This window comes from Scylla paramamosain, unplaced genomic scaffold (genome assembly GCF_035594125.1).
Source record: "Scylla paramamosain isolate STU-SP2022 unplaced genomic scaffold, ASM3559412v1 Contig1, whole genome shotgun sequence".
Classification (NCBI taxonomy): Eukaryota; Metazoa; Arthropoda; class Malacostraca; order Decapoda; family Portunidae; genus Scylla; species Scylla paramamosain.
This window is the reverse complement of record NW_026973666.1, coordinates 514715-537993: the sequence shown is the minus strand read 5'-3', so window position 1 is coordinate 537993 and position 23279 is coordinate 514715. Positions and strand designations below refer to the sequence as shown.

At 42.7% G+C, this 23279-nt stretch overlaps 1 protein-coding gene across 1 annotated transcript in view; it reads right to left on the bottom strand.

Annotated features, from left to right (window-relative positions):
* The window catches only part of LOC135095686 (nose resistant to fluoxetine protein 6-like), a 55911-nt gene that overhangs the window by 1346 nt on the left and 31286 nt on the right, over positions 1–23279 (bottom strand). Inside the window, exons 8-15 of the mRNA XM_063996694.1 lie at positions 23086–23170; positions 22718–22878; positions 21873–22041; positions 21141–21234; positions 19388–19493; positions 18512–18644; positions 4824–5019; positions 665–813 (exon numbers count right to left, since the gene is read on the bottom strand). Of these exons, the coding sequence (XP_063852764.1) occupies positions 665–813; positions 4824–5019; positions 18512–18644; positions 19388–19493; positions 21141–21234; positions 21873–22041; positions 22718–22878; positions 23086–23170 (1093 nt within the window). The remainder of the gene's footprint in view (positions 1–664; positions 814–4823; positions 5020–18511; positions 18645–19387; positions 19494–21140; positions 21235–21872; positions 22042–22717; positions 22879–23085; positions 23171–23279) is intronic.

Below are 23279 nucleotides of genomic sequence, written 5' to 3'. Positions count from 1 at the left end.
AAAACCCACATGATAAAACTGAGACCTAAATAAAAAAAAAAAAAAAAATAATAATAATAAATCACCAGAATAAAAACAAAACAAAACAGTAATAGTCCAGGCAATATTAATGTAGGTGACTGGAATGAAATACTGGAAAGAAAAGGAAGTAAACTGGAAAGCCTGAATAAAAAAAAAAAAGCGGTAATGTAAAATTGGAAATAAGAAAAAATCGAAAAGTGGAATAAATCAAGAAAAGTCAGTAAATCTGAACAGTAAGAAATGTGATTGGAATGAAATAAAATAACAGCCAAATAATAACTGATGGGATGAAAATACTGGAACTAAAATACCTTCAGATTAACAAACGGAAAAGCAATGATACAAAAATAAATAAACAAATAAAATAAATAAATAAATAAAATAATTAAATAAATAAAAATGAATGAATAAATAAATAGAATTATATGAAAAATAAAATATATTATTATAATAGGCAAAACAAAATAAAAAAGTAAAATCGAATAAACTGAGTAAATTATCACTAATGACAAATAAAATAGAGAAAAAAAATCAAAAGAATCTAATTAGAGAGAGAGAGAGAGAGAGAGAGAGAGAGAGAGAGAGAGAGAGAGAGAGAGAGAGAGAGAGAGAGAGAGAGAGAGAGAGAGAGAGAGCACATTACCGTGTTGAGGTGGGTGAAGTAGTAGGCTCCACCCTTGCTGGTGTTGCAGAGGATAATGCTCTGCAGGGGCAGCACCAGCAGGTAGGTGGTGTAGGTGAGGCGGCTCACGGGCTGCCACACCGGATGAGACAGGAACCCGTCCACCAAACCTGTGATCAAAGACAGGAAAATTAAACAAATGACCAACGACAGAAAACAAAATTAAGAAAATCAGACAAGTGGACGAGGATGATGGGAGGAAATATAGGTCGTCACCAACTTCCGACTGCAATCAGTTCTGAGCGATGGGTCGTGAGTTTGCCTGTGCATAGGCACAGAAATAAGCACAGCGAAGCAACACGGTACTGTACACAGCAATGGAACAAATGAACAAAAGGGAGACGAGAATTTTTATTTTTTTATTTTTTTTTATGTAGGAAGGGTACTGGCCAAGGGCAACAAAAATCTAATAAAAAAAATGCCCACTGAAATGCCAGTCCCATAAAAGGGTCAAAGCAGTGGTAAAAAATTAAAGGATAAGTGTCTTGAAACCTCCCTCTTGAAGGAATTCAAGTCATAGGAAGGTGGAAATACAGAAGCAGGCAGGGAGTTCCAGAGTTTACCAGAGAAAGAATGAATGATTGAGAATACTTGTTAACTCTTGCATTAGAGGTGGAAAGAATAGGGGTGAAAGAAAGAAGAAAGTCTTGTGCAGCGAGGCCGCGGAAGGAGGGGAGGCATGCAGTTAGCAAGATCAGAGGAACAGTTGGCATGAAAATAGCGGTAGAAGACAGCTAGATATGCAACATTGCAGCGGTGAGAGAGAGGCTGAAGACAGTCAGTTAGAGGAGAGGAGTTGATGAGACGAAAAGCTTTTGATTCCACCCTGTCTAGAAGCAGTATGAGTGGAACCCCCCCAGACATGTGAAGCATACTCCATGCATGGGCGGATAAGGCCCTTGTACAGAGTTAGCAGCTGGGGGGGTGAGAAAAACTGGCGGAGACGTCTCAGAACACCTAACTTCATAGAAGCTGTTTTAGCTAGAGATGAGATGTGAAGTTTCCAGTTCAGATTATAAGTAAAGGACAGACCGAGGATGTTCAGTGTAGAAGAGGGGGACAGTTGAGTGTCATTGAAGAAGAGGGGATAGTTGTCTGGAAGGTTGTGTCGAGTTGATAGATGGAGGAATTGAGTTTTTGAGGCATTGAACAATACCAAGTTTACTCTGCCCCAATCAGAAATTTTAGAAAGATCAGAAGTCAGGCGTTCTGTGGCTTCCCTGCGTGATATGTTTACCTCCAGAAGGGTTGGACGTCTATGAAAAGACGTGGAAAAGTGCAGGGTGGTACAGAACAGAACCCTGAGGAACACCACTGTTAATAGATTTAGGAGAAGAACAGTGACCGTCTACCACAGCAGCAATAGAACGGTCAGAAAGGAAACTTGAGATGAAGTTACAGAGAGAAGGATAGAAACCGTAGGAAGGTAGTTTGGAAATCAAAGCTTTGTGCCAGACTCTATCAAAGGCTTTTGATATGTCCAAGGCAACAGCAAAAGTTTCACCAAAGTCTCTAAAAGAGGATGACCAAGACTCAGTAAGGAAAGCCAGAAGATCACCAGTAGAGCGGCCTTGACGGAACCCATACTGGCGATCAGATAGAAGGTTGTGAAGTGATAGATGTTTAAGAATCTTCCTGTTGAGGATAGATTCAAAAACTTTAGATAAGCAGGAAATTAAAGCAATAGGATGGTAGTTTGAGGGATTAGAGCGGTCACCCTTTTTAGGAACAGGTTGAATGTAGGCAAGCTTCCAGCAAGAAGGAAAGGTAGATGTTGACAGACAGAGCTGAAAGAGTTTGACTAGGCAAGGTGCAAGCACGGAGGCACAGTTTCGGAGAACAATAGGAGGGACCCCATCAGGTCCATAAGCCTTCGGAGGATTTAGGCCAGCGAGGGCATGGAAAACATCATTGTGAAGAATTTTAATACGTGGCATGAAGTAGTCAGAGGGTGGAGGAGAGGGAGGAACAAGCCCAGAATCGTCCAAGGTAGCGTTTTTAGCAAAGGTTTGAGCAAAGAGTTCAGCTTTAGAAATAGATGTCATAGCAGTGGTGCCATCTGGTTGAAGTAGAGGAGGAAAAGAAGAAGAAGCAAAGTTATTGGAGATATTTTTTGGCTAGATGCCAAAAATCACGAGGGGAGTTAGATCTTGAAAGGTTTTGACATTTTCTGTTAATAAAGGAGTTTTTGGCTAGTTGGAGAACAGACTTGGCATGGTTCCGGGCAGAAATATAAAGTGCATGAGATTCTGGTGATGGAAGGCTTAAGTACCTTTTGTGGGCCACCTCTCTATCATGTATAGTACGAGAACAAGCTGTGTTAAACCAAGGTTTAGAAGGTTTAGGACGAGAAAAAGAGTGAGGAATGTACACCTCCATGCCAGACACTATCACCTCTGTTATGCGCTCAGCACACAAAGACGGGTCTCTGACACGGAAGCAGTAGTCATTCCAAGGAAAATCAGCAAAATACCTCCTCAGGTCCCCCCAACTAGCAGAGGCAAAACGCCAGAGGCACCTTCGCTTAGGGGGATCCTGAGGAGGGATTGGAGTGATAGGACAAGATAAAGATATGAGATTGTGATCGGAGGAGCCCAATGGAGAAGAAAGGGTGACAGCATAAGCATAAAGATTAGAGGTCAGGAAAAGGTCAAGAATGTTGGGCGTATCTCCAAGACGGTCAGGAATACGAATAGGGTGTTGCACCAATTGCTCTAGGTCATGGAGGATAGCAAAGTTGTAGGCTAGTTCACCAGGATGGCCAGTGAAGGGAGAGGAAAGACAAAGCTGGTGGTGAACATTGAAGTCTCCAAGAATGGAGATCTCTGCAAAAGGTTAGAGGGTCAGAATGTGCTCCACTTTGGAAGTTAAGTAGTCAAAGAATTTCTTATAGTCAGAGGAGTTAGGAGAGAGGTATACAGCACAGATAAATTTAGTATGAGAATGACTCTGTAGTCGTAGCCAGATGGTGGAAAACTCGGAAGATTCAAGAGCGTGGGCACGAGAGCGGGTTAAGTCATTGCGCACATAAACGCAGCATCCAGCTTTGGATCGAAAATGAGGATAGAGAAAGTAGGAGGGAACAGAAAAGGGGCTACTGTCAGTTGCCTCAGACACCTGAGTTTCAGTGAGGAAAAGAAGATGAGGTTTAGAAGAGGAGAGGTGGTGTTCTACAGATTGAAAATTAGATCTTAGACCGCGAATGTTGCAGAAGTTAATGAAGAAAAAGTTTAAGGGGGTGTCAAGACACTTAGGGTCGTCGACAGAAAGGCAGTCCGACCTGGGGACATTTATGGTCCCCTCCCCAGCTGGGGACTCCGAGGCTGGTGTAGGAGTCGCCATGATTTTAAAATTTTTGAGTGAAGGGTGTGTGTGTTATTAGGTGCTTGTAATTTTGTGTGGAGGAAGAGAGTTGTCTTTAGAGGCAGGCTGTGACTGCACCCTTGTGTTGTGAGACACAAAGGGAAACGTTCAGTGAGGTCACAGCTGGGTTTAATGATAAGTTCACAGCACCCCCTGAACAGTGCTTTAGACCTCACTGGGAGTAATTATCGTTTCGGCAGGTGTCTACTGCCTACACAAGAACAGAAACGACAGTGTGGCTGTTGTGGGCGGTGACATGATCATGATGTACAAATGTGTAGAAGGAAAGAAAAGATTGATATCATGGATTTTGTGGTTCCACAACAACCAACATTAAGAAGACACAATAAAAAAAAAAAAAGAGCAAAGAAAGATGTGAGAAGATATAATTTCTTTGACAGAACAATCAGCCGATGGAATGCATTGGCTGACCAAACTGTGTGTGAAAGGAGCACTCATAGCTTTAAACACACACACACACACACACACACACACACACTCACACACACACACACACACACACACACACACACACACACACACACACACACACACACACACACACACACACACACACACACACACACACACACACACACACACACACACATAAAGAGCATGCATACTTTTACAGATAAATAAGACAAATTAACTTCAAAAGACGGGACATTACGAGCTTGACTCAATCTTGCAAAATACATTTAGCTAAGGACTTGCCACTCACTACCACCCCTTCAATCACCACCACTCCACTCACCTCCATATCCATTGTGACACGCAAACACCATCCACGCCAGCGCAGCGCCCCAGGCCAGCCGGTGCCCGCCGCCATACACCACCTGCGTCATCACCTCATAGGGCATGGGCACCACCACTCTGTTGTAGCTGTACATGCCAAACACCACCAGCAGCCCAGTGATTGCAGCCACCGTCCACCCCACTGTGACCGTCAGCTGTGGGGTTAAGTTGAGTTGGGTTTGGTTAGGATTTGGATTGGTTCAGGCCAGGTTGGGTTAGGATGAACTATCACTAGAATCATGTAAACACCCTTGAAAACCCTGTACTAGATGTCCACTACTTTTATCGGAGCAACTACACCTCTTGTATCGAGAAATCACTGTCACTTTGTACTAGATTGATTGTCACTGGTTGTTGACTTAATGGAGATGACGGTGGCAGGATAGATTATAGTGGCTTGTTGATACTTTGATGAATACTGGTAGCGTGGAGTACATGGCTAGTGGTTTAGATTATGGTTGACTGTGCGAGTAAAGGCAACACAAAAGAAAGATGTACTTTCTTGATTTAATGGTGGGCAGAGATGTACACACGTGATACCGAGACACAGATTGTGACGAACGTGACGATGCTTGACTCTCTCTCTCTCTCTCTCTCTCTCTCTCTGATGACTGCTTGCTCTCTGATGACTCTCTCTCTCTCTCTCTCTCTCTCTCTCTCTCTCTCTCTCTGAACTGTCTTCTCTCTGAGCTGTCTGTCTCCGATCTGATTTCTAGCTACGTCTTCTTCTTAAAGATTGTCATCCGAGGGGTCGAATGACGTGGGCATTCTAGCTATGCATACAAGGCTCTATTTATGTGAAAGAAATGGATCAGGTTAGAGAATCTGAGATGAAGTGATAGCCAATTAGGTACCTGGAAATAGGGTAAAAGAACCAATGACAGAGGTGGTTATTCTGACCAATGTCCTGCGAGGAAGACAAGGAAGGCAATGCAGGTGTTTTTCCTAAGGATTGGCAGGAATGTAGGGAACGTGTAATATTCTCTTGAGAGGGAGAGAAGAAGGAGAAAATGTTAAAAATAGATCAGACTGGCCACATGAGGACATTGCACATGGAGTACTGGACAATAAAATTTGAGTGATTATATATATATATATATATATATATATATATATATATATATATATATATATATATATATATATATATATATATATATATATATATATATATATATATATATATATATATATATATATATATATATATATATATAGGAAGTAAATATTTCACGCAGGGAAGCCACAGAACGCTTGACTTCTAATCTTTCTAAATTTTCTGATTGGGCAGAGCAAACTTGGTATTGTTCAATGCCTCAAAAACTCAATTCCTTCATCTATCAACTCGACACAATCTTCCAGACAACTATGCCCTCTTCTTCAATGACACTCAACTGTCCCCCTCTTCTACACTGAACATCCTTGGTCTATCCTTTACTAATAATCTGAACTGGAAACTTGACATCTCATCTCTAGCTAAAACAACTTCTATGAACTTAGGTGTTCTGAGACGTCTCCGCCACTTTTTCTAACCCAGCCACTAACTCTGTACAAGGGCCTTATCTGTCCATGTATGGAGTATGCTTCACATGGACGGGGAGGGGAGGGGGGTTCCACTCATACTGCTCTTCAAGACAGGGTGGAATCAAAAGCTTTTCGTCTCATCAACTCCTCTCTTCTAACTGACTGTCTTCAGCCTCTCTCTCATCGCTGCAATGTTGCATCTCTAGCTGTCTTCTACCTCTATTTTCATGCTAACTGCTCTCCTGGTTTTGCTAACTGCATGCCTCCCCTTCTCCCGGGGCCTCACTGCAGAAGACTTTCTTCTTTTTCTCACCGCTATTCTGTCCACCTCTCTAACACAAGAGTTAACCAGTATTTTCAATCATTCATCCCTTTCTCAGGTAAACTCTGGAACTCCCTGCCTGCTTCTGTATTTCCACCTTCCTATGACTTGAATTCCTTCAAGAAGGAGGTTTCAAGGCACTTATTTTTCAATTTTTGACTACCGCTTTGGACCCTTTTATGGGAATGGCATTTCAGTGGGCATTTTTTTTTTATTGGACTTTTGTTGCCCTTGGCCAGTGTCACTCCTACATAAAAAAATATTATATATATATATATATATATATATATATATATATATATATATATATATATATATATATATATATATATATATATATATATATATATATATATATATATATATATATGAGTGATGAATATATATACAATAATAATAATAATTGTTATGACTGATGCGAGTGATACAGTGCCTTTCTCCACGAAAAATGTGTCCTCGTATTTAAAGATAATAATAATGAGAACAATACGATATGAGCAATTAATAGATAATACATGACATCAGAGAGTACGGAAGCGATAACGTTAATAATAATATACAGACATGATAACATAATACAACACATATACGACACATATAAGTAAGAAAAATATACATATTCGTATATGCAGAATATTGAAACTGAATGATTAAACCTTAGAGTGAGAACGAAGTTTGAGTCTGTAAGAAGGTGTGTGTGGAGTTAGACTTGAGGAGCTTTGAGGATCAGTTAAATCAGAATGAAGTGTTAAATGATGTGCACTCTCATCATCGAACCCTTTGCTCACACACTTCAAGTGATCGCCATGGATGATTTGCTCTGCTATGGTCTTGAGATCTAGAATTTTTGCTTTGTGGCCATGGAGATTTGATTACACGGTGCGATCCAGTGAACAATGGATCTAACTTAGAGTTGCGATTGTGAACTTTAGTGAAAACGATATCACAGACTTCGATAGAAGAATCTGTTGCTCTATGACGTTGTTTCCGCAACATCTCGGTTTGCAATGCAGTGAGACGGTCATGAATGAGCTTATAAGTGTACTGAAAATCATGCAGATGATATTTGACATAGTCATCCATGTTGTAGACAGGACGTGGAGCGTTGTGAAGAAATTCATATGAAAGGTGCTTGTCTTTACCGAACAGCACAAAATAAGGAGACTCATTGATAGTAGAGTGAATCGCTGGGTTGAGAGAGCAGGCTAGCTGAGGAAGCCATTCGTCTCATGAGTACTTTGCTTCTATTATGTAACGCAGAACATCAAGGTTACGTTTATTACAAGACTCTACTTTTCCGTTTGAGTGAGTGCGAGTGAGGGACAATGTTACATTTCTTGATGTGAAATTCTTTACAAATCTCCTGTAAGAAAGTGTTATTGAATTCAGCGCCATTGTCAGATAAGAGGACACAAGGAGAATCCTAAGGACAAATTATGTTATCAATGATCGCGTAACCAACATAATTTGCAGTTTTGTCCTTGAGAGCAGCGAGAATAGTGAAACGGGTGAAACTATCCACACAAACTAGAAGATACATAAGAACATAAGAACTGGGCTGGGGGGCTAACCGTACCAAGGGACACCCACACCTCAGGAAGAAGCAGAGCGGCGACTAGGCGAAACGAAGAGGGTGAACAGGAATGGCGTGATGAGCAGGAACGGCAGCGGCTGACGAGTGTGGACACGGGGAGATGAGGCAGGAGCAGCGAGAGCCCATGAGGGTGAGAGCTGATGCAGCGGGACAGCTGTGGCGACGTGGGCGGCTGTGCTGGGTCAAAGTGGCGGCGAGGGCGGGAGCAGAGGTGACTGGTGCAGAGCGGCGCCGGTGAGGTGAGTTGACTCAGGATTTGAACACGGTGATGGACAGGCAGAATCAAGACCGTGATTTGCTACGTCGAGAGCGATACACCCATGATTCCTTCTGTGTGATGAAGATAACGCTTCGCAACTTGCCTGCGATGGTGGCGTGATATGCGTGTCTCAGCGTGTGTACTGGATTAATGAGAGGGTTGAGTTTCTTGTGTTTCTTGAAGACATGGAAGGCAATGCAGGTGTTTTCCCTAAGGACTGGCAGGAATGTAGGGAAGGTGTGCTTTTCCGTTGAGAGGGAGAGAGGAAGGAGAAAAGATTAAAACTAGATCAACCTGGCCACGTGAGGACAGTGTACGTTGAATACTGGACAATTATATATATATATATATATATATATATATATATATATATATATATATATATATATATATATATATATATATATAATATAAATCTAATATAAAAAAAAGCCCACTGAGATGCCAGTCTACGAACAGGGTCCGAAGGGGTAGTCAGAAATTGAAAGAGGTGTCTTGAAACCTCCCTCTTGAAGGAGTTCAAGTCATGGGAAGATGGAAATACAGAAACAGGCAGGGAGTTCAAGAGTTTACCAGAGAAAGGGATGAATTACTGAGAATACTGGTTAAGTCTTGCATTAGAGAGATGGACAGAGTAAGAGTAAGAGAAAGAAGAAAGTCTTGTGCAGCGAGGACATGGGAGGAGGGCAGGGATGCAGTTAGCAAGATCAGAAGAGCAGTTAGCATGAAACTAGTAGTAGAAGATAGTTAGAAATGTAACAATGTGACGATTAGAAAGAAGTTGAAGACAGTCAGTTAGAGGAGAGGAGTTGATGAGACGAGAAACTTTTGACTGCACCCTGTCTAGAAGAGCGGTATGATCAGAACCCCCCAGACATGTGAAGCATATTCCATACATGGACAGATAAGGCCCTTGTACAGAGTTAGCAGCTGCGGAGGTTGAGAAAAAACTGGCGGAGACGTCTCGGAACACCTAACTTCATAGAAGCTGCTTTACCTAGAGATGAGATGTTGAGTTTCCAGTTTAGATTATAAGAAAAGGACAGACCGAGGATGTTGAATGTAGAAGAAGGGGACAGTTGAGTGTCACTGAAGAAGAGGGAATAGTTGTCTGGAAGGCTGTGTCAAGTTGATAGATGGAGGAATTGAGTTTTTGAGGCATTGAACAATACCAAGTTTGCTCTGCCCCTATAAGAAATTTTAGAAAGATCGGAAGTCAGGCGTTCTGTGGCTTCCCTGCATGAAATGTTTACCTCCTGAAGGGTTGGACGTCTGTGAAAAGACGTGGAAAAGTACAGGGTGGTATCATCAGCGTAGGACTGGATAGGACAAAAAGTTTGGTTTAGAAGATCATTGATGAATAATAGGAAGTAGAGATCTCCATTCTTGGAGACTTCAATGTTCACCACCAGCTTTGGCTTTCCTCTCCCTTTACTGACCATCCTGGTGAACTAGCCTACAACTTTGCTATCCTCCATGACCTAGAGCAATTGGTGCAACACCCTACTCGTATTCCTGACCGTCTTGGAGATACGCCCAACATTCTTGACCTTTTCCTGACCTCTAATCCTTCTGGTTATGCTGTCACCCTTTCTTCTCCATTGGGCCCCTCTGATCACAATCCCATATATTTATCTTGTCCTATTGCTCCAATCCCTCCTCAGGATCCCCCTAAGCGAAGGTGCCTCTGGCGTTTTGCCTCTGCTAGTTGGGGGGACCTGAGGAGGTATTTTGCTGATTTTCCTTGGAATGACTACTGCTTATGTGTCAGAGACCTGTCTTTGTGTGCTGAGCACATAACAGAGGTGATAGTGTCTGGCATGGAGGCGTACATTCCTCACTCTTTTTCTCGTCCTAAACCTTCTAAACCTTGGTTTAACACAACTTGTTCTCCAGCTATACATGATAGAGAGGTGGCCCACAAAAGGTACTTAAGCCTTCCATCACCAGAATCTCATGCACTTTATATTTCTGCCCGGAACCATGCCAAGTCTGTTCTCCAACTAGCCAAAAACTCCTTCATTAACAGAAAATGTCAAAACCTTTCAAGATCTAACTCGCCTCGTGATTTTTGGCATCTAACCAAAAATATCTCCCATAACTGCTTCTTCTTTCCCTCCTCTATTTCAACCAGATGGCACCACTGCTATCACATCTATTTCTAAAGCTGAACTCTTCGCTCAAACCTTTGCTAAAAACGCTACCTTGGACGATTCAGGGCTTGTTCCTCCCTCTCCTCCACCCTCTGGCTACTTCATGCCACATATTAAAATTCTTCGCAATGATGTTTTCCATGCCTTCGCTTGCTTAAACCCTCGGAAGGCTTCTGGACCTGATGGGGTCCCTCCTATTGTTCTCCAAAACTGTGCCTCCGTGCTTGCACCTTGCCTAGTTAAAATCTTTCAGCTCTGTCTGTCAACATCTACCTTTCCTTCTTGCTGGAAGTTTGCCTACATTCAACCTGTTCCTAAAAAGGGTGACCGTTCTAATCCCTCAAACTACCGTCCTATTGCTTTAATTTCCTGCCTATCTAAAGTTTTTGAATCTATCCTCAACAGGATGATTCTTAAACATCTATCACTTCACAACCTTCTATCTGATCGCCAGTATGGGTTCCGTCAAGGCTACTCTACTGGTGATCTTCTGGTTTTCCTTACTGAGTCTTGGTCATCCTCTTTTAAAGATTTTGGTGGAACTTTAGCTGTTGTCTTGGACATATTAATAGCTTTTGATAGAGTCTGGCACAAAGCTTTGATTTCCAAACTATCCTCCTACGGTTTCTATGCTTCTCTCTGTAACTTCATCTCAAGTTTCCTTTCTGACCGTTCTATTGCTGCTGTGGTAGACGGTCACTGTTCTTCTCCTAAATCTATTAACAGTGGTGTTCCTCAGGGCTCTGTCCTGTCACCCACTCTCTTCTTATTATTCATTAATGATCTTCTAAACCAAACTTCTTGTCATATCCACTCCTATGTTGATGATACCACCCTGCACTTTTCCACGTCTTTTCATAGACGTCCAACCCTTCAGGAGGTAAACATATCACGCAGGGAAGCCACAGAACGCTTGACTTCTGATCTTTCTAAAATTTCTGATTGGGGCAGAGCAAACTTGGTATTGTTCAATGCCTCAAAAACTCAATTTCTCCATCTATCAACTTGACACAACCTTCCAGACAACTATCCCCTCTTCTTCAATGACACTCAAATGTCTCCCTCTTCTACACTGAATATCCTCGGTCTGTCCTTTACTTACAATCTGAACTGGAAACTTCACATCTCATCTCTAGCTAAAAGAGCTTCTATGAAGTTAGGTGTTCTGGGACGTCTCCGCCAGTTTTTCTCACCCCCCCAGCTGCTAACTCTGTACAAGGGCCTTATCCATCCATGTTTGGAGTATGCTTCACATGTCTTTGGGGGTTCCACTCATACTGCTCTTCTAGACAGGGTGGAATAAGAACATAAGAACATAAGAAATAAGGGAAGCTGCAAGAAGCGACCAGGCTTACACGTGGCAGTTCCTGTATGAAACACAATCAAAAGCTTTTCGTCTCATCAACTCCTCTCCTCTAACTGACTGTCTTCAACCTCTCTCTCACCGCCGCAATGTTGCATATCTAGCTGTCTTCTATCGCTATTTTCATGCTAACTGCTCTTCTGATCTTGCTAACTGCGTGCCTCCCCTCCTTCCGCGGCCTCGCTGCACAAGACTTTCTTCTTTCTCTCACCCCTATTCTGTCCACCTCTCTAACGCAAGAGTTAACCAGTATTCTCAATCATTCATCCCTTTCTCTGGTAAACTCTGGAACTCCCTGCCTGCTTCTGTATTTCCACCTTCCTATGACTTGAATTCCTTCAAGAGGGAGGTTTCAAGACACTTATTCATCAATTTTTGACCACTGCTTTGACCCTTTTATGGGACTGGCATTTCAGTGGGCATATTTTTTTATTGGATTTTTGTTGCCCTTGGCCAGTGTCCTTCCTACATAAAAAAAAAAAAAGGTTAAAGGACAGAAACCTAAGGAACACTACTGATAATAGATTTAGGAGATCAGTGATCGCCTGTCACAGCAGTAACAGAAACAGAAGCAGCAGAAAGGAAACTTGATATGAAGTTACAGAGGGAAGGATAGAAGCCATTGGAGGATAGTTTGAAAATCAAAGTTTTGTGCTAGACTCTATTATAAAGCTTTTGATATGTCTAAGGCAAAACAAAAGTTTCGCCAAAATCTCTAAAAGAGGATGACTAAAATTCAGTGAGGAAAGCCAGAAGATCACCAGTAGAATTTTCCTGTTGAGGATGGATTAAAAAAAAAAAAATAGATAGGCAGGAAATTAAGGCAATAGGATGGTAGTTTGTGGGATTAGAACAGTCACCCTTTTAAGGAACAGGCTGAATGTAATACACTTTCAGCAAGAAGGAAAGGTTGCTGTTGACAGAATTGAAAGAGTTTGACTAGGCAATATACAAGCAAGGAGGCGCAGTTTCGGAGAACGATAGGAGAGATCCCATCAGGTCCATAAGCCCTGCGAGGGTTTAGGCCAGAGGGAGCATGGAAAACATCATTGTGAAGAATTTTAATAGGCTGCATGAAGTAGTCAGAGGGTGGAGGAGAGGGATAAAAAAGCCCTGAATCATCCAAGGTAGAATTTTTAAGAAAGGTTTGAGCGAGGAGTTCAGCTTTAGAGATAGATGTGATAGCAGTGGTGCCATCTGGTTGAAATAAAGGAGGGAAAGAAGAAGAAGCAAAATTATTGGAGACGTTTTTGGCAAGATGCCAGAAGTCACGATAGGAGTTAGATCTTGACAAATTTTGGCACTTTCTATTAATAAAGGAGTTTTGCCTAGTTGGAAAACAGACTAGGCAAAGTTCTGGCCAGAAATATAAAGTGCTTGAGATTCAGGTGATGGAAGGCTTAGGAACATTTTGTGGGCCACCTTTCTATCATATACAGCACGAGAACAGGTTGTGTTAAACCAAGGTTTGGAAAGTTTAGATTGAGAAAAAAAGAGTGAGGAATATACGGCTCCATGCCAGACACTATGCGCTCGGCATAGAAAAACGTGTCTCTGTCACAGAAGCAGTAGTCATTCCAAGGAAAATCAGCAAAATACCTCCTCAGGTCCCCCCAACTAGGAGAGGCAAAACGCCAGAGGCACCTCCGCTTAGGGAAATCCTGAGAAGGGATCAGAGCGATAGGATATACATACAATCTCATACAATCTCATACAGATATGAGATTGTGATCGGAGGAGCCCAACGGAGAAGAGAGGGTAACATCATAAGCAGAAGGATTAGAGGATAGGGAAAAGGTCAAGAATGTTGGGTGTATCTCCAAGACTCAGGAATACGAGTAGGGTGTTGCACCAATTACTCTAGCTCGTGGAGGATAGCAAAGTTGAAGGCTAGTTCACCAGGATGGTCAGTGAAGGGAGAGGAAAGCCAAAGCTGGTGGTGAACATTGAAGTCTCCAAGAATGGAGATCTCTGCAAAAGGGAAGAGGGTCAGAATGTGCTCCACTTTGGAAGTTAAGTAGTCAAAGAATTTCTTATAGTCAGAGGAGTTAGGTGAGAGGTATACAGCACAGATAAATTTAGTATGAGAGTGACTCTGTAGTCGTAACCAGATGGTGGAAAACTCGGAAGATTCAAGAGCGTGGACACGAGAGCAGGTTAAGTCATTGTGCACATAAACGCAACATCCAGCTTTGGATTGAAAATGAGGATAAAGAAAGTAGGAGGGAACAGAAAAGGGGCTACTGTCAGTTGTCTCAGACACCTGAGCTTCAGTGAGGAAAAGATGAGGTGTAGTAGAGAAGAGATGATGTTCTACAGATTGAAAATTAGATCTAAGACCGTGAATGTTGCAGAAGTTAATGAAGAAAAAGCTGAGGGGGATGTCAAGACACTTAGGGTCGATAAGTTCACAGCACCCCCTGATGCAGTGCTTTAGATCTCACTGGGAATAATTATCGTTTCGGCAGGTGCCTACTGTCTCCTTTAAAAATGGTGAATATACAATGATGAATATACACTGTTGAATATATACAATAATAACTGGTATGACTGATGCGACTGATACCATCGCAATACAGGATAATATGGAGATAACCTTAATCTCTTCTCCCGAGTTTAATACTTACACATCGGATAAAATTAAGGGTGTAGATATCATACACTATATATCAACTTCTGGAAACTTGTTAAAGGAAAAAAAAAAAAAAAAAAAAAAATAGTAAATGGTTAATGACCTGACGCATCCCACTTGACACCCCTCCCTTCCGAGTGCATGAGAGTCACTGCTGGTCGCCTGGCCGGTGTTGTAAGTTTAATATGACAAACTGTTTTGAAGCGATTGCAGCCCTATATTCACTGTCAGAGGTATGGCTCATTTACTCCCAGCCATGGCAACGCACAGACCTTCCTGGATTCTAAGGACACTCTTTTTATCCTCGAAAGAATGCTTAGGCGTTGGCCGAGATCCGTTAGCTACTACGCCACACCACACAGTTTCTCTTTGATATATAAGTTTTTTTTTATAGAAATTTAAGTATTAGGTATGGATTATTTAGCTTATCAAACCATTCAGTACTACGAATGGTTAGGGTTTTAAGATAATAGGACACTAATTTATCATTACCTAACCTAAAGGATGTGTAGCGATACCTAATATTACCTAACCTAACCTACATGGCATGCCTACTACTCCTGCAGTCGATTGGTGTCGACTGAAGACGTGTGTGCGTTGCCGTGGCTGGAAGTGAATGCGTCATATGTCTGGCAGTAAAAATGGGCCTGCGCGCGCACTTGGTCACTTGAAACTAGCTGGTCACTTGAACCTACCACACCGGTTACCGGAGCTGTGCGGGGCAGGGCGAAGTTAGCCGTTACGGGAATCTGAATACTTAGTTATTTGAAGTTTTTGCTTAATTTTATATATATATATATATATATATATATATATATATATATATATATATATATATATATATATATATATATATATATATATATATATATATAACTAGAACAAAGAGAAGGATTAAGTTAGGTTGGGGTTCGGTTAGATTAGGTTAGGTTGGGGGTTAGGTTAGCGAGAACTTCAAATAATTAATTATTCTGATTCCCGTAACGGCTAACTCCGCAGGGCAGCCAGGCGGGGCCAGACGGCCAGAAGTGACTCTCAAGCACTCGGAAAGCGGGGGAGCAACGAGGGGATGTCAGTTCATTAACCTTTTATTTTTTAATTTTTTTCTTTTCTTTAACAAGCTTCCTGAAGTTGATATATATTGCACGATATTCTACAACCTTGATTATATCTGATATGTAAGTATTAACCTCGTGAGAAGAGGCTAAGGTTATCTCCAAACTCCCCCTCCCCCCAAAATAACTGAACCACACTACACCATACTAGAGAGAGAGAGAGAGAGAGAGAGAGAGAGAGAGAGAGAGAGAGAGAGAGAGAGAGAGAGAGAGAGAGAGAGAGAGAGTCATAAGGAAGGGAGAATGTAAGAAACCACGGCCCTGTTGGTCTCTGGTGGAGAGGAGGAGGAGGAGGAGGAGGAGAGAGAGAGAAGGAGAGAGATTCAATGATGAAATTTTTGTGTATGGCAGTAAAGAAAATGTACAGGTAACACAGCAATACGTGGTTGTTAAGAGCTATTTCTTAAACATATATAGTTACAACTGCAGCTGTCGTTCCCCTTTGACAGTTGACGGTTGAAAGGGAAAGGGAGAGGTAGAGGGAGAGGAAGGAAGAGGAGTAAATAAGTCTGCCTGTCTATCTATACAGGGTGTCTCACGAGTCAAGGTACGTACCTCGGGATACGATAGTTCAAGTAATTCTAAACTGAAAATATTAAATACACATTTGCTGTTTTGCTTTATTTTGCGAAAAATTAATGTTCAAGTTGTGTGTTGGGGCAGCCGCTCGCCAGGGCGGGCTTCCATCTTCCTTCCTTATCGGCTCGCTACTTGAGTGGCACCACGTGACAAATTGATAATTCTTTGTGTACAAGCTACGCAGTCAATTCCTTACAGAAAACAGCAGCTGACGGATTAAATATTTGTGTATGGCGGTAAAGAAAACGTACGGTTACATAACTATACAGTGGTTGTTAAATGGTACTTCTTAAACATACATGGCTACTCATTGCAGCTGTCGTCCCCTTTGAATGTTGATGTCTTGACACTTTAGTGACAGGCCTTGTCAATCAACTGTATGCCAAAGCGCATCTTTTTTGCTAAGGTGAAAATGCATTTCACACTCAGTAACGTTCAATAGTGGAACATGATATTCATGCATGGATTCTGTGATGGGAATGCCCGGGTTGCAACAGCAGAATACAGACGCTGGTATCCAGACAGATGGCACCCAGACAGTAGAGTATTATGCAGAGTGTATAAGCATTTCCGTGAGAGAGGATGTTTCCTTAGTACTTCTGCAATGTATAGGTACTGTATATGGTACCGTCCAGATGAAAATACGAAGCCTCACCATCAGAACAATAAGGCTTTCTTCTCGGCTGGCTGTTTCTTGCATGGCAACTTGGCGAGTATTAAAGAAAGAAGGCTTTCATCTGTATCATTTACAAAGAAACACAACATCTAAAAGCTGAAAATTTAGAAAGGTTTGATGTCTGCTACTGGTTGCAACAACATCCACAACACTGCAGCAACATCCTTTACACAGAAGAATAAATATTCACCCGACAAGGGACAACCAACACTCATAACTAACACTGGTGGGCACAGAAAAATCCTCACAAAACAGTGGAGTGTAACGTCCAGCATTGCTCATCTGTTAAAATTAGGTGTGGCATATTGGACGACATTTTAATTGGACGTTACATTTTCCAAGATCGTCTTACTGGAGACAGCTACCTAAATTTTCTGAAATAAACGTTTCCTGTGCTCCTCAGATATGCTGCAAAACATCCAGCAGCAGATGATCCTGCAACAAAACATTGCTTTACCACATTACAGCAGGCAGGTGAAGGAGTACCTGAATAAGCAGTGTCCTGATTGAGGGATAGGTAGTGGAGACACAAAGGAATGGCCAACAAGATCCCCTAACCTAACACCGATGGATTTCTTCCTTTCCGGGGCACATAAAATCTTGGTGTACAAGAACAAATCACATTCAAGAGAAGAGTTGATTCACCGCACTGATGAAGCTGCAGAGCAAATACAAAACGACAGGGGCATACTGAAGAGAGCAAGGATTTCAGTGATGCAACGAACAGGAAAGTGCATAGTGTGACTCAAGGCCAAGATTCTGAACAGTTGCTGTTAGGCGAGTCTTAAGAACAAACACTGGAAATTTTATTCTAAATCTCGAGATAATGACTTGATATCAAGACATGTATGATGCTTTCTAACACACACATACATACATACACACTCATACATAAAGGGCAATTCACGGAACATAGTACAATTTGACATTACTTAAAAAGCAATATCGTATAATCTAAAGGGGCACTTACAGGAGTGGTGGGAACACCGAGCTGCTGTCGTGAAGATAGTGAGTTGCCATGTATGTCTAAAAAGTAGTACTTGACGACCACTGTATTACTGTGTTACATGTTCATTTCCTTCACTGACACATACAAAAATTTAACCTGTTATTTGCTAACCGTTTCCTGTAAGGATTTGTCTGCATCAAATAGCGAGCTGAGGGAGGGAGGGAAGGAGGCGGAGGCCCAACCAGGCCAGCAGCTCCCACAGCACACAACTTACACGTTAATGTCTCGCAAAATATAGCAAAACACAGCAAATGCGTATAGAGTATTTTTGACTTAGAATTACCTGAACTATCACATCCCGAGATATAGACCTTAACTCACGAGACATCAAGACATCCTATATACCAGGCTAGCAATCCCACACAGGGCAGCCCAGACAAAGCACCTAACACACACACACACACACACACAAACCACTCACAGCATTCATCTTGTATCTGGTATTGCCTTGTCGGTAGAATATGTAGCCCAGCCACACACCAGCCAACCAGGGGCTAGCGCGCGTCCAGGGCATAGGATAAATCTTGGAATTGTATCCTTCTAGTTTTTCCTTCCTGCAAGAGACGGAGGGAATGAATGACTGCTTGCTGGTCAAAAAGTATATCCCGGCGTACCTCTGTTGTGGTCTTCCCTAACCTTCCTGTCCATGACGATGAGGAAATGACTAGGCTTTTCACGGGTGTTTTATTGGCTCCAGTGATAATTTAACTGGTTCCAATAGAAGTTATTGTGGTTTTCATGTTTTCAGTGATTGTTTAACAGGCTTCAGTGTAAGTTATTGTGGTTTTCAAGGGTGTTTTCATGATTCTTGTAACAGTTTAACATGGCCCAGTAGATAGTAGTAGTAGTAGTAGTAGTAGTAGTAAATAAGTCTCTATTTATCTATCTATACAACAGACTAGCAATCCCACACAACGCGACCCAGACAAGGCGCCACACATTCACAGTGTAAGACACCATTCACACTCTTAGCCCTGTCAGCCCCTGGTGGAAAGGGACCACCCTAGTGACCCTACTACACTCCAGGAACTTAGGCACACCACAGCTGTCCACACACATCCACAGCAAGGCCTCACAGCACACACTGGTGTGTGCCGTTCTCTACCTTGCATCTACTCCAATCCTGAGACCACAGCAAGGCCACACAGCACACACTAGTTCACCCCTGCCCCTTCATAATGAGACTGTTCCCTACCGTGCACCTACTCCAGTCCCGAGACCACAACAGATGCACGTTATTCACACACACACACACACACACACACACACACACACACACACACACACACACACTTACGGAATAAAAATATTGCTGAGAGATGTAGGAGGAAGGTTGTACTGGTAAATAATTGCACCAGGGATAATGACAGACGCAGCAGTCACCAGGAACAGCCAAGTCTTACCTGTGGACCATAGCATAAGAACATCAGAACACTAGAACACAAAAACACAAAGGTTGGTGCAGGAAGCCAACAGGCCTACACGTGACAGTCCCTGTATGAAACGTATCTGCCTGTTTCCACCTGTCATCCCTGTCTATTACTACTGACACAAGAACACAAGGGTTGGTGTAAAAAGCCACCAAGCCTACATGTGGTAGTGCCTGTATAAAACATGCCTGCCTATTGGAAATGCAGCTCTGCAGCAATAATGACATTGGAATTCCATGTGTCCTGTAGTTGGAGTGTCTCATTTGCCTTCTTAGTAATAGAGCCACATGCAGCTTTTTTGTGCCACTGAATGAGTGAAGCCCTTCAGACTAAATCTTTCCTCATATACTGAATGGACGAGATAGGAAATACTCGCCATCGGTCCAGCTGGGTTTCCTTTATTGGGCTTTTCAGCCTTAGAGGTCATCATCTCCTCCATACTAAAGAAAAAAAAGTCAGGAAAGGAGGCGCTGCCGAGTGGGAGTGGCGGGACAACGCTGGGTCGAAGACGTAAACACTGTGGCAAAATACACGCGCCTTGCGCAGGATCTAGTTTGCTTATTAATAAACACAAATTCATGCTTTCATATCCTTACAAAATCGATGAAAAATTATATTTTTTGTTACCTAATAGAAAAAAAATAATGTAAAAAGATTACACTATTAACTCAAAATTGAGAAATATAAGATTTTTACTGTTTTGCTCTTTGACCATTTCATACTGGGATTTAAGAGTTCGTCTCAGCATAACTTTAAGACCGCTTAAGAGATAAGCACAAGTCTAAGCAGAAGGCTGAGACGAACTTTGAGAATCAGATTAAGTGAACGTATTATACTAATGCTAACACAAGAACACAAGGGTTGGTATATAAAACCATAAGGGCTGCACATGGCAGTCCCTGTATGAAACATACTTATTTCCATCTGTCATCCCATCTGTCATTACTACTACTAACAGAAGAACACAGGGGTTGTTGCAGGAAGCCGTCAGTCCCATACATGGCAGTCCCTGTACGAAACACACCTAATATTTCCCTTTATCCATACACCTATCACCTTTATCCATACATTTATCTAACACTTCAAAGCTCCCATTCGACACAGCACTAACAACCTGATTACTGAGTCTCTTTCATTCATCCACAACTATTTGATAACCAATTCCTTCCAATCTCCTTTTTACATCTAACTTTTCAAGTGTATTCACACACACACACACACACACACATTATTCTTAGCTCTGTCAGCCTCTGGTGGAAAGGAAAAGTTGTAGTAGTAGTAGTAGTAGTAGTAGTAGTAGTAGTAGTAATAGTAGTAGTAGTAGTAGTAGTAGTAGTAGTAGTAGTAGTAGTAGTAGTAGTAGTAGTAGTAGTAGTTTATCTATATACCAAGCCGGCAATCCCACACAGGGTTGCCCAGACAAAGCACCACACACACTCATTCACACTCTTAGCCCTGTCGACCCATGGTGGAAAGGGACAGTCTTGTGACCACCCTACTACACCCTTGCAGCTTCGGCATACTTTACTACACCACACCACACCACACCTGCCAAGCTCCACACACAACATTGGCTTCACTACAACATAACCTCCTCCCAATAACAAGAAAGACACTCACCGAATTTCTTGAGGAAGTAGAGAGGGAGGATGATAAGTGGAGCCACCAGGTAGAGCTGCATGTCTGTCCCCAGGTACCAGGCCTGCCCCACACACTGCCAGAATACACCATCACTGCCAACACTTACAACTACTGTGGTATGCAAAACAAAAATAGTCACCCCGCCTTTTTTTTTTCTGTGTCCATAATGAAGACCTCCATGCCAGATTATCTTCAGCCTCTCTCTCTTCTTCAGCCTCATCAATTTCTCCACTCCAACTGACTCTCTTTCGCCTCTATCTCTTCTTTCTCATCAACTCCTCTCCTCCAACTGACTGTCTTCAGCCTCTCTCTCTTCTCCTTCATCAACTCCTCTCCTCTTAGCTGTCTTCAGCTCCCCCCCCCTCTCTCTCTCTCTCTCTCTCTCTCTCTCTCTCTCTCTCTCTCTCTCTCTCTCTCTCTCTCTCTCTCTCTCATAAATTTCTCAAACTAAATGTTCTCAGCCTCTCCCCCTCTCTCTCTTCCTGCTTATAACTCCTTTCCTCTGTCTGCAGCCTCTCTCTCTCTCTCTCTCTCTCCCTCTCTCTCTCTCTCTCTCTCTCTCTCTCTCTCTCTCTCTCTCTCTCTCTCTCTCTCTCTCTCTCTCTCTCTCTCTCTTTTCCCCCACATAAACTCCTCTCCTCTACAACCACCACACAATTACACATGACTGCCCCCACCACCACCACCACCACATCACACCACACCACTCACCAAAGGTTCATTGAAGTAGAAGTTGTCCAGGAAAAGCAGGTCCCTCCACCAATAATTCTGACAGTTTGGGTAGAATCCTAAGTTCCAAAAGTAGTCAATAGGTCCTCCCACCAGGAACCGCATCACAGTGGCGCACACACCTACTGTCAGGGCAATGGGGGGCACCAGCCTGTGTGGGTTGGAGGGAATGAGGGGTGAGGTGCTTCCAGAGCTATTTTAGAGGTGAGAAAGGGTGTTTAAGTGGGTGGTCCAGGAAGATAGGGGCAACCGTTACACGGGTGGCGAAAGTTGTACCAGCGCGGAGAACAACCGTCACTCTTGAGAGAAAGAAAGGCTCTGGGCAAAAAAAGGAAGACAGATACAAGAATAGTAAGTTGATAGGACGTATGCCTTCTAAAAACTGAGTCGCTGCTTCCTCTTTCTCTCAGTCAGAAGACGCTTGTGGGCTGCAAGGCGACAGGGAGTGACAGCTGTTCCCAGCGCTGGTGCACCCTTTGCCATACGTGTGACGGCTGCCTCTGATTTTCCTCATCTTCCTTCCAGCCTCACAATTACTGAGTCCCTCTCAAACAAACACCATCACAACTCTCTTTCCTTCGTTGTTAACCTTGCCGGGACTCATCATAATGTGCGGAAAAATAAATGTGTGATGAAATGAGAAGGTTCCAGCGAGGGGGAAACGGGCGGGAGAGCGCAGGAGCAACCTCTCTCTCTCTCTCTCTCTCTCTCTCTCTCTCTCTCTCTCTCTCTCTCTCTCTCTCTCTCTCTCTCTCTCACACCCACTCTCACACATCCACAACCATCCTTTCTCACACTCACTCATTCTCCCTCTCTCTCTCCCTGACCTTATGAATCTGTGGACATAGAAGAGAAGCACATTGAAGCTGTTGGTCCTCCTGGCCTCCCTCAGCACACTGTAGGAGAGGAGAAGCCCACTCAGGAAGAAGAAGGAGTCCACACTGGGAAAACCATTCAGAATTGTCTGTGCCAGGATGTTCTTGAAACTCTGTGGTTGAAGTGGTGATGGTGGTGGTGGTGATTAGAAGAGGAGGGATAGGAGGAGGAGGAGGAGGAGGAGGAGGAGGAGGAGGAGGAGGAGGAGGCAAAGGAAAAAGGGTAAAAAAATACTGTACTGTTATTTAAGTTTCAAAACAATTTGCGCACACACACACACACACACACACACACACACACACACACACACAGATCTTACCATAAGGAACATTACTATATTAGCCATACTGAAAAGAGGTATCATCTGCTGGTGGCACCAAATCACCCACACCATTGAAAGAGTTCTGAAAGAGAGGGAAAAATTTAACAGGCTCTGGTGGAAGTTACTGTAGTTTTCAAGAATATTTTCATGATTCCATTGATAGTTTAACAGGCTCTAGTAAGGTTATTGGG